Source organism: Diadema antillarum, unplaced genomic scaffold (assembly GCF_040938485.1).
Source record: "Diadema antillarum isolate AM-2024a unplaced genomic scaffold, OU_Dant_1.0 seq00001549_RagTag, whole genome shotgun sequence".
NCBI lineage: Eukaryota > Metazoa > Echinodermata > Echinoidea > Diadematoida > Diadematidae > Diadema > Diadema antillarum.
The window spans coordinates 55,477-68,414 of NW_027272278.1; the positions used below are offsets into that span (position 1 = coordinate 55,477).

The 12,938-nt window shown below is 41.9% G+C and overlaps 1 protein-coding gene across 1 annotated transcript in view; it reads left to right on the plus strand.

Moving 5' to 3' along the window:
* The first annotated feature begins 11,435 nt into the window (after positions 1 to 11,435).
* LOC139710628 (carbohydrate sulfotransferase 15-like) overlaps positions 11,436 to 12,938 on the plus strand; it is a 57,039-nt gene continuing 55,536 nt past the window's right edge. The window contains exon 1 of the mRNA XM_071622552.1: positions 11,436 to 11,492. Within this exon, the coding sequence (XP_071478653.1) occupies positions 11,436 to 11,492 (57 nt within the window). The remainder of the gene's footprint in view (positions 11,493 to 12,938) is intronic.

Consider the following 12,938-nt stretch of genomic DNA (forward strand, 5'->3'; position numbering starts at 1 on the left):
TCAGGAATAAAGTGCGTAGTTGTTGCTAAGTAACGTTGCCTGCGTTGTCTTCTCTGCGCATCGCGCAGTCTGTAGTAATGCCATGGTGCGTGCATATGTGCTTGTTATTATGACATCACAAAAGAACTTTGCTAAAGCTGTCTTCCCCCTCACCCGAATCATGAGCCGAACTGTGATCCGACCACTGACTACAGTGAATCGGACTTCTTCGGACTCGCAGAAGTGGGCCAAAGCGTAAGCGCTAGAGAGGAATCGATAGCGTAGGTCTCTATAGGAAACTTGCGCCGTGCGCCCGCGTACGCATTTGACTAAAATACCGGGACCATTGCACCTTTAAGGCAAACTAGGCCACGTCCTTTCTTAAGCCAATACAAAATGCCGTATCATGAGGAACCAACCAATGACAATCGCATATTACTATGACGTAGGGTCAAATACACGTGTGCGCGGCATGTTCCCTTTCTCACGCCCATTTCGCGCATTAAAGTACATGTTGCGCGCAGTGATTGACAAGCGCGCCTATCACCATGTTTTGCAGCTTGCTATTCTTGACAACGTACTTAGGACAGGGGTGGAGCTTTTCTAAATATCTTCCTAAAATTATTTCCTAAGTGCATTCTAGAATACCAACTTCTTCCTATAAAGTCAGAAATTTGCATATTCCCGCCCCCTTCCTCAGTTTCTTCCTAAGTTTACTTAGGAGGAAACTTAGGAAGATTTTCAGAATACCACTTAGGAAAAAAAAAAATCCTGACTTAATAGGAAGAAATTTCTTCCTAGGAAGAATTTCAGAATACCACCCTTGTTCTTCCATAGAGATATCAGTGATTTCCACCCATACGTACTTATAGCATTGTGTGCTGAAAGTCGCCCGATTTCCCAATATAGAAGCCTTTGTTACGTCATAAGCCCTCAGCTGCACGGCGCCTCGCCCTAGCATAAACTAAAGCACGCACATAAGTTCGCGCATGCAAACCTCAATACGCGCAGCGTATTGAGGTTTGAAATTTTGTAATTTCGCTGTCGGTAGATCAGAATCGCGATCACTAGTAAATCCAGGAAAATTAGAAAAAAGCCAGCTCCGAACATTCTGAATGGGACATCGTAGGATTGTGTCACGTCAATCAGATGCCCTTTGAGAGACGGAGAAAAATAAGAACAATATCGAAGATGTTTAGCATTATGGATAATATTCTTTTTAGATTATTATTTTTTTTTTTTGGGGGGGGGGGTGTAATTCTATTTATGTTGAAAATTCATTTTTTCTTAGCATTTCATTTTTTATTATGTATTAATACTTTGTTTTTTAATGGGGAAAGGTCGGGGTACCAGGATGGGGACCGATGCTCTCTTTTTTTTTTCTACTTCGAACCATTCTTTTTTCTTTCTTTCTTTCGCCTGTTAGTAAATTCCTTATTTCATAAATGCAAACAAATAACACTCAATTGTCATGAATAGATGATGACAACAATTTTGTGAAACTACAGCCATTTACCTGAAATCGTGTCACCCATTACGGTTCCAAATCCGAACAGGAACGAGGTGACAGTAATAGCAGCTTCCATGTTCCTCTCCTCCATGATGGTAATCTTTGTCAAGACCATTCCACCAGCGTTGAGGGCGAATATGGTGAAGCCATGGACAAACGTGACTGCGGTCTGGTAGGAAAATGACTTATTTAGCGATATGAGAAACAAGGAGAGGGCAGAAAGGATACACCTTTCATCCGGACAGCCAGCAGGAGGGTTGAAAAACCCCCCATTCCCGCCAAGCCGGCCAGGCTCGCAAGATAGACGGCCCGCGATGGTTCAATACCAATCCATTCCAGACGAGGTACCAGAAAGAGGTACCAAGCGTACAGCACAAAGCACAATAAAGTTATCGCAGGAGTTGCTATTGCAAACATTGGTTCACGAAACAAAATGTTATTTTTGAATGTGTATAAACACAGATTTTTCCTGGAGCTGGGGAGTTCGTGTGACATTTCTCGGACGTCCATGTCACGGTCTTTGTCACCATTCAAAGAAGAGCCAGTATCATCGACATTCAAGGCATCTTGCATCCTGGTGTAATCTGTTGGACATCTAACTACAGCTGCTCCGCAAGGAACGACATTCAAACAAATTGCTCCCATGATTAAAAATGCTCCGTTGAAGCCATACGCGCTGAGGCTTCTCTCCACAGTGAAAGGTAAAAGAAATCCTCCTGCTGCCATTCCGTATTGAGTTAGTACGTGGTAGAAAGGGAACGACGCCGTGAAGTACTCGTTCAGCGTTAGCAGTGTAGTGAGATTGGTTAGACACATTCCACAGCCTGCAGAAGATACAAACAACATTCAGCAGATGACAATAATCCAATCATCAAGGGAAAGCATTTATGTCCCTTCTGTCCCCAAATACATTGTTATCTATACATATCTCAACCAGTGATATGCATTTGCTTGCAAATATGCGCGCGGGCCCACACACACACACACACACACACACGCACAAAATAATGTCCGTTGATTTCCAACGATATGATTGTCCGCAATATGTCTCTTTGGTCATCCCTGTCCATTTCCGTTACCGTCATTTCCGAACGAAATTACTTTCTGCAGTAATGTTTTGGTTTGACCTTACAAATATCTGGTTATATGTGGGTTCCATCATTTCCTCACCCTCTTCTTTTTTATTCTTTTTCATTTTACTTTGAATGTTCCTAGAGTTGTATAACAAGACAAATTCTCAATTAGAGCTAATTGACTAGTTGTCATGACTATAATCCACGGAATATCAGGGAATACTGCACGAATTGGTGCCAATATTATTGGTATGTCATTCGTTGCTATCAAAGATATTTTCCCCAGTGACTGATAGAGTGCGGACTCTTCATACGCCCTGTACTATTGATTTATGAGAGCTCGGGGAGCACTGGCGATAAGCTCACCCCTCGTGCTAACACGCTAGCAAATGAGGAGCAGCCAAATCGAGAAGTGCGTACTCGCGTAAAGTTCAAAACAGTTCAAAAGTTCGTGTAATACGCGCGGGCTGTTAAAATGTTACTGCAGTACGCAAAGTCCGCCATTACTAAGCGGGTACAATGGCAGCCCCCATGAAATCACTGACACCGTTGTAGTGTCCTTCCTCTAGTGGTGGGGAGGAGAAAATCTCTTTGGTTGCCATGCAGTATAATTCCAATCAGGGTGGTAGAGGTGCTCATAATTCCGTTTTGTACCCGAGTCTGTGCTGTCTAGTTCTCATTGTCCAGTATATGACTGTATCGTTGCAAAATTTCGGCATACAAGACATCTTCGTATATATTACAATTATAATGATATGGGAACCTGGATAACAAAACCAACAAAAAGTCGCCAGGCGTGAAATTCTAGTTACAGGCATAATTATCCATTTGCAGATGAAACAAAAACCCAGCATTAGCGCTTAATAGTTCTAAAATATGAATTAGGGATACAAACAACCACCATTAAAAAAATGAATCGGTAAAATCAATGTTAAGTATAGTTACATATACAAAATGTGAACAGTAGTTATAGAAAGAAAATATTTCCAGACTAAACAGGAGGTCAACAGTTACGGTTTATTGAGAAACAAAAATACATATTATATTTCCTTGAATTCTAGGCTTTAACGCGAAAATATTATACGATAGGATGTTTTGTGCTGCAACAGACCTACACACATGCATTAAATGTCATACATGTATCACTGTTCCAAAAGGTAAACTGGACCTTTCAGGATAGATTCTTTAAGACTCTTTTTAAAATTATGTAAGTGAGAAAAGAGGCTCTGTTCAGTACAGGGTCTATTCAGGCGCTTAATCTTTTCCACAACACAGGATGTAGGCCTATAAGCCACCCGGAGCACCAAAAATGAAGGGATTATCAGATTAAACTGAAATTGAATATTTTCCATCAATACATTTTGTCCATAATTAATGCCAACTTCCAAAACACTAGCTTCATCCTCTCGAACGTTACTAGTATTAGATTTGAGAATGAAGTGCGTGCAAAGGATTTCAAGAAATGACAAGTGACATCTAAAGCCAGGGTTAAACCAAAGCCGAATTCTCCCGAATAAATTTGGACCGATTCGGCCCGATTCGGCCTGAATCAAATGGATTCGCTGGATTCAGAATCTATTCGTCTCTGATTCGGGGAGCTCCCGAATCAGAGACGAACAGGTTCCGAATAGGTCCCCAATCAGAGCAAAATCGCCAATATGGCTATATTCGCGAGGCTATTCGGGTCATTCTGGCCTCTCAATCGACCTATTATAGCTAAAAACGGCAGTTTTTGTACTGTAAAATGTCAAAATTGTCAAGCTCGCTCGCTCGCATTTAATCGTTATGCCATTCTCCTGATGTTGCTGCCAGTAGTTGCCAGCAGTTGCGCCCGGTGCCCCCCCCTTAAGTTTCAATTGAAAAAAAAAATATAGCTACAAACGGCAGTTTTGGAACTGTAAAATGTCACAATTTTCAAGCTCGCTCGCTTCGCTCGCTGGCATTTAATCGTTATTCCATTCTCCTGATGTTGCTGCCAGTAATTGCCAGCAGTTGTGCCCGTTGCCCCCCCCCCCCTTAATTTCCAAAGCGAAATGGTATACCTACAAACGACAGTTTGGTGACTGTGAAATGTCAAAATTTTCAATTTAACCGTTATGCCATTCTCCTGATGTTGCTGCCAGTAATTGCCAGCAGTTGCGCCCGGTGCCCCCCCCCCCTTCATTTCCTAAGCGAAAAAATATAGCTACACACGACAGTTTGGGGACTGTAAAATGTCACAAATTTCAAGCTCGCTCGCTTCGCTCGCTCACATTTAATCGTTATGCCATTCCCCTGATACTTTTCCACGAGGTGCCCCCCCCCCCAATGTCTTGACCCACGGTACGCCACTGTACCGGGTTGATAGGCAACTAAGGCTACGGTCACAACTCCCAAAATCAGCCTGCTCGGCGACCGGTCGTCATGGTAGCCAAGTTCGGTCGGACAACAACCGGTGATCGACCAGTGACCGACCAGGCACCACTGATTTTTAGGGCATCGGTCGGTGGCCGCTGAAGTTTTAACGATGAATTACAATTTCAGCGGCGACCAACCGTTTTCACTCATTGCCCAAAATACACTCGGTGCCCGAGCACCAACCGCCTAGTGACTAAAAGAATCGAGCTGTCGCCGCCGAGCCATTTAGGGACTAAAAATGATAAAGATAAAGAGGACAGACGCCCTGAAGAAAATCAGGGACTAGATGGGGAAGAGAAGCCAGGACTACGTTGAAGAAGCAGGGGGAGGGATAGAGGCCAGGAAACCCCACCAACATCACAGCATCTCAGCATCTCGGTAACCATCATGAGGGACATGGAAAACAGGGACAACCGCTTTGGGGCAAAAGAGATGAAAGCTAAAAGTTTGTGTATGTAGATTTAGTTATATGCTTATTATTCATTAAAGGCCTATTGAATGAAGAAGTAGTGAATGGCAAGAGATTGGGAAATGAAAATATGAAATCTAATAGGAATAGAAAATGAATACTGTAAAATATAGAAGCAGACAAGAATATTTTTGAAAATTCTAATCTATTCTAATCTTTTCATTTCATTTCAGTTATTTCATTTATTTCATTCCTTCTTTCTTTTTCGGCAAACATAACACGAAATGAATCAGAAGATATAACATAGGCATATATTCGACTTTACATGGTAGATAATGGTTAACAAATGCATACCGGCAAAATACAAAGTTATGTTTGGAGAAAAAAGAAAGAAAGAACTGAGAGGTTCACTGAGAAGCATGCTTGTAAATTGTGAACCACTCAAAGGATTCTTGTGAATACATTAAACTTTTTTTTTAAAACAAAAACAGGACAGAACAAGACAGGACTGAACAAGACAGTAGAAACACAACGACATTACATGACTTTACAGTAGGGTATACCATGACAGTAATAAAACACAAACGAATAATGGAAAGAAAGGAGAGAAAGAAAAAGGAAGTGAAAGGAAAAGCCAACACGCTGAACATCGGGATCAGAAGAGGGAGTTGAGGTGCTGAACATCAGGATCGGAAGAGGGAATTGTGGTGTTTCAGCTCGAACAACCGAGCAAAGTTTGTACAAATAAGATAATGTAAAAAATACACATGATGACATCAATGATTGACGATGAACCCTTAGGCTGTAAAGACCAGCTAAGTAATGAATCGTATATATCTGAGTTAAACCAAAAAAAAAAACAACTTACGCTTAAACGAATTCAAAGATAAAGCATTTTTTATATCACAACTTAAAGAATTCCAAAATCTAGGGCCAGTGTATACAAATGTATTTAGAGCCAATAACGTTCTCAGAAGGGGTAAATGAAAGTCATTTGATCGCCTGGTGGGATAATTATGAAAAGATTGATTTCGTGGAAACATTGAATCAAAAATGCTGGGAATTGCATTTGTGTTATAATTAAACATAAACTGACCCAGCTGAAAGAAAAACAAATCTTTGATTTTTAAAATCTTATATCTAACAAGTAATGGATCTTTCTTCCATCTTGGGTTTTCCTCCCTTTTGTTTGTGGTTATTTGTTGTTTCACTTAGCTATGATTTGGTTGCTGGTAATTTAACTCTTAAATCGTTTGCCTGGAGTTTTATCGTAATCAATCAATACAATTAATTAACTAATTAATCAATTATCACTTCACAAATCTCATAGGTACATGAATAAACTCAGGTAGCTCGTGAAAAAATTCCCGCAGAGACCGGTGGGTGGCCCCCGGTACGCCTACGGGACACCGGTTAGATGACCTATCGATTACCCGTCAGTCACTGAGCGATTTCGTAAATATCGGGGGTGGTCAGTGGGAGATCGCCCAGTTGCCAATGGGGCATCGCTCGGTTACTGCTCGGTGACTGCTCGGACTCTGCGTGGAGAAGATCCCCATATATCGCTTTTTTTTTCAAACCTAAAATCAAACGGTAACCGACGGGAAATCGACAGGGCATCACTCGGGCATCGCTGAGGATTTATAGCCTGCTCGACATCTCCAAAAGCTGCTGCTGGGCGGTGTCAAAATTTCAGCGGCGACCGAACAGGCTACAAATCGGTCGGTCGTCGCTCTGAGTTGTGACAGTAGCCTGAATTACCTTGAACATGTTATATAAAAACATTGATATTTAGCCCAATTTCCTATGAGAAACATGACCTTGAAAAGGGTTTACCTACCTTTTTTTCTTTGTATACATACTCATCGTCATTCTGACGGCGTAGTAAGCATAAGAAAATTCTAGGCATCTTACGATGAACACAAAATCATTATTTCTGTTTCTTGTATGTGTAACACCTTTATTTTGTAGCGTTGATGTTCGATGGCGTATTGGCGGTGTTACATTGGTAACGTTTCTCGACAGCGCACAGAAGAGACCAAGAGACCAGTTCATATTATAAAGTATACAATTCCGGGCTCTTTATTTAGTCAAAGGAATAATATTCCAGGCGAGGATACAAGATTCAATATTTGGTATAATAGGTGCTACCTATCCGACGGCCATATATTGCCCCTAAAGAGGGATGGCAAGGGAGATGTCCAACGCTTTATGTGTCTTTACCCGAAGAGGGTGAAAGAGAGAACTCTATTCCAAAAGCACATGGTCATTTTTATAATACATGTATACTAGAAGGAGGGGCTTAATCTACAATATTCATATATTCAAAATAGAGGGATTCAAATTATAATAAAACAAAGGAGTGGGTTAATAATGACCACTGTCAATCCATGGGTCACTGACACCAGTGACTCACATATTACATAACGGGGATGATGGGGGAGAAACTTAGCACTGGTAGACAATGGGGAGACAAGTTATCCAGAAATGTTTATGGGAGAGGTTAGGCTCCTAGGGAGGTAGGGTGTGTAGACTGACCACAGGATGTGATGACCGTCGGGTTGGACAAAATTCTGAGAATAGCAATGAAGGAGTTTACCCTCATGTCTGTATAGTGGTTGGAGCTCGGGTTTGTAGCAACAGCACTCCTACATTTGATATATTACATTACTTCCATCTTTCAAAATGAAACGTCCTCGTTTCAAGGAGGTTTATTACAGTGGGACAGGTGATCTAAAAAAAAAAAATCAATTGAGAGTATTCTCCAGTGAGAAAATGAGAGAGGGGACTGGATACAAAATGTAACTTGTGTAGAACTACAAAATACTGAAATACATACAGAATAATAAAACATGACTAAAGGAATGGAAAAAGTGGAAAGATGTAGAAGGAAACAAAAGAACATAGAAATATCAAATTTAATATGGTGTTAACATTACTACAAAAACATCAAGTGAAATCATAGTTAAAAGGCAACGAGCACGTGGTTAAAAAATTATAAAGTATGTTCCTGGTTCTGTGTTGGAATACTGAAAGTTGTAAAACTGAGGCAAAATTAAAAAATCGCATAAATGCTGATTCAAACTATGAAGAAAAAAAAATGTGTGCACAGTGAATTTAAACAACTAAACAAAAACCAACTTCATCTGAACAATACACAAAAACTACAGTATTGAACCCATTGATCCAAAACAATTAACTCCACGTGTAATAGGGTGTAACACACCAAAAGGGATAAAGAATGCCAACAAAATAGAATAACAACAAACGAGAAAGTGATTGCATTGATCACTCAAATTCAGCGAATAAAAAGGTCAATAAAATAAACACATCTAGGTAATATAATTAGGCTCATGCTCCGAATCAGCAGGAAAAATAAAGCCAACTTGAAATAATGGAATGAAAATGCAATAATCTTGCATTTTAAGAATTATGGAATGAAAAACCTGAAACCAGGATATTGTTAGCGTAACATAATTAAAAGAAAAACACATTCAAACAAATATTAGAAATAGGCCAATCTAGGTATGGCGATAAGGTCGTATGAATACGTGTGTGAAAAATAGAGATCTCACAGAAATGTGCAAAGCTAAAGAAAGTTTAGTAATTGGTCCACATGAGGCTGTGGACAGGCAGAAATATGTTGAAAGCATCATGTGAAATGAAATTGAGAGAGGAGATTCAAAAGCTGAGGAGTCAGAGAATGGGCAGAACATAAGAAAAATTAAAGCAATAGAAAGGCAATTATTAGAACTTAAACTACATAACACTCGTACGCAATATGAGCGAGACATCGTTGGCTTAAAAGATAATCACACATGAAATTATAGCAAACAAATACAACTGTCAAGGTGTTAATCGGTAGGAACTACACTTGTCCATAAACATAAATCATGACCTGCTCTAACTGCCTGATGGTCATGAAAAAAATATATACCAAGAAATGGCATGACAGGAGGCAATACCTCCTTACTTTGTATTCTGAAGTCAAACACATAACAGAAACATAAGTGAACATAAGACAAATGACGCAATAATTAAACTTCAAAATAGCAACAATCCCTAATTAAGGTTGTCTGAAAGTCAAGTTTACTAAGGCCTAACGAGAGAAAGAGGTGAAGTCGGAGGAGATGGGGTTACCATAATAATCAGGAGAGTGTACAATCCGGCCGCTTCGAGTGCAGTTCGGAGGATCATGGTTACGTGCATGGGCATCATGGGATGGTGAGGGAGGAGGGGGAGGCGCGTTGGGGTGACTGGGAGGGGACGCAACAGGTGGGACAGGTGGGGAGGGGGGTGGGACAAGCCATATATTAGTAGAGAGTGATGGTGGGGGTATTGGTAGGGTGAGGACATCGGGGGAGGGTGGTGGACTTGTTGGGGATGACATAGGCAGTGAATTGTCGAGATAAGGCTTCAGCCGATTGCAGTGAATTACTTTCGGCTGTGAAGAAGAGGAGGATGGGTCAATGAGATGGCATTTAATGTCTTTGTCATCTCATGAGATGAGGGGTAGTTCAGTCAGGTCAGCGGCAATGTGTTCAGAGGGACGAGAAGAGGTAATGGGTTAAAGGAGAGCACGGAGTGCGGGAACGGGATTGCGACGTGCTTGGCACGGCGCACAGCGGAGACAGAAATCTGTAATGTCTCGGCGCATAGACCGCCAATAGCAAACCTTGTCAGCTTGCTGGATAATTTTAGCAGCACCAAAATGTCCAGAAAATGGGGAACCATGCAAAATAGCCAACACATTAGGATCGAGGGAATGCGGCATGACAACCTGACGATCGAGGGAACCATTTGAAGCACGTCTTAATCTACAAAGTAAGCCATCATGGAGCACAAGGCGATCACGTTCTGAGTGAAATTTGCAAAGAGCAGACTCATAACGAGGGATAGATGACTTGTGGGGAAATTTCCCAGATCTCACCCAGGACCGAACTTCACGAATGATTGGGTCCTGGTGTTGTGCTTGATGTAATCTGAAACCTTCATTAACTAACGAGAAACAGAGGTCATTACTATCTTCCGGGGTATGGAAATCTGGGTCATGAATATCACAGGTAGACACAGGTGAAAAGGGAGGTTGGGGTGGTGGAGGAGGAGGGGGTGGGGGATGAGGAGGAGGAGGAGGAGGTGGGACACGAAGAGCAGGAGGAGGTGGCGGAGGTGGAGGTGGAGGATGAGGTGGTGGTGGAGGTGGGGGATGAAGTGGGGGAGGTGATAGTGGATGACGTGAAGGGGGAGAGGCGTTGAGAATAGAACACACAGAATCACTTAGTGGTTCCGTGGGGATTCGGGAGGGGGCAACAACAGCATTACACACCAGTGGTGTGACCTCATGTGGGTGCATGAGAGGGACAGTGGCATTGCCAATAATGATGACACCTGAAGTGAAGTCAAGCTGTGTCTGATAGTGAAGCAAGAAATCCCAGCCAATGATAAATAGTAAAGGGGGATCAATGTCACGGGCCACCTGAAATGGAAATGTGAAGCAATGAGAGGTCATAGAAAAATTCACATTAATTGCACCTAATGTGTCAAGGGGGTTAGCAGATACAGAATTTACCTTAACAGGTAATGAATGGACAGGACGTGCACGCAAGCCAGGAATGGCTGAGCACAGTTGATCACTAACAAGAGAGACAGATGTACCAGTATCTATAAGAGCAGGAATTTGCATGTTGTCAATTCTGACAAAAATACGAGGAAGGCAATCGGAGCGAAGGGAATCAGTGGGTCTATCAGGAGAGATTGATGCTGGTAGTCGACCCGCAGTACCAGCTAATACCTGTTTCCCGGCTGAGAAAAGGCATGCTGAGATCCAGATGGGGGCCGCCATTTTGATTGTCTGCAAATGAAACATGGCGAGAGAAAGTGGGGGTGCGGTAGTCATGGGAACGATACGGGGAGTGAGATGGAGGGGGGCGAGCGGGACTATCAGTCCTGTATCGCATGTAATCTTGGCGTGAAAATCGCACGTCAGGTCCACCATAACTGGAAGACCGATCAGGAGAACGATATTCCCGACGGGAATACTGCCGTGAATTGTTAGGATGATATGGGGATGGGGAGCGAGTACGTGGATAGTGACAATAGGAGGATGAAGGGAGATATCGATTTGGTGAGTTAGAACGGGAGTACGGGGAAGGGGAACGATACGGTATATCCTCCTGACGAGATGTATACGAGTGGTAAGGATGTGAATGTGGCACTGAGCAAGAGTATGGGGAGGGGGGAACGATGTCTCGCGGCTGTATAATGATGGTGGTTGTGGTGCGAACGACTGGTGACAGTATTCGCCAAATCAACAACTTGAACCTGAAGTTGTGCAAGCGACTCTACTACTCTGCTCAAATCATCGACAGAGGGGGCGGGGGTGAAAGGGGTGGTGGGGGAAAACTGTGATGGAGTAGGAGAGGACTGTACACACGTGGCCATTGTTAGTAGAGAAACGGTTTAACCACGTTAAGAATGAGAAAGAACCAACTTCAAAACTAACTTGCTAATATTGATCACACAGGGGAGAGAGAGAGAGAGAGAGAGAGAAGAGAGAAGAAAATGAGAGATGAAGAGAACAAAATATGGAGATGTGAATAAATCACCCTATGCAAACATAAAAAGGAAAAAATCAGCAAACAAACTTATGCTCAATCAAGCATAAACTGACATACAAAACTAGCAATATATCATGAACCGTAATCAATGTAAGAAAAACAAGAAATTTCATCAACGAACAACCACACGTCACACAATTACAATTAAATACGTATACCAACATGCGCATAAAATGAAAGCAAAAAAAAAATTGTTAAAACAACGGAGTATAATCAAGCTATACGTACCAATCCTCAGAACATCAAAAACAAATCTCATAAAAAGAGGACAGGATTAAGACAAGAGAAAAGACTATTTGTAAAAGAGTCTGTCCAAATCAAGTAATTAATGTTCAGTGAAAAAGGAAAAAAATTATATGAATAAGAGGAACTCATCCAGATCCCTCGTAGATGACCGGTAGCTCAGTACAGTCCATGTATGACGTCACTGGTTGATGACGACTGAACAGGAGACACAGCCAGGTACAGCACAGGTAGACTCACGTTAACATTAAACAGCATTACACAGCACAAGTCAGCGATGAAAAACAAAAAAAGATCCAGGATGAAGAACAGCTCAGCACTGTAAAACAGCAAAGGTTGGTTCTCCAGCAGTGGCGAACAGCTTACATTAAATACGAAACAATCCAGCAGGCGATGATGCTGCGATGACGATATCACAACAGGATACAATCGGCTGAGGAGCACAAATATCACGTTGCTTGAAGCATAAAACGGGTATCAATCCACTGCTCCAAAATCCAGGAAAGTGATGATAGATATAGTTAACTCTGCAGAAGTGATAGTTCACAGCTGTTCACTGTGTGAAACTGCAATCTCACAGTGCAAAAAAAATATTGTGTCAGCAGGAGCCTTTCCTGCACAAAGGCTCGAATTCAGTTCCGCAGAAGAGATAGGTCGCTGTCGCAAGATGATCCACAGTCGAGAAACAAATGGTATAAAACAGTCCATAA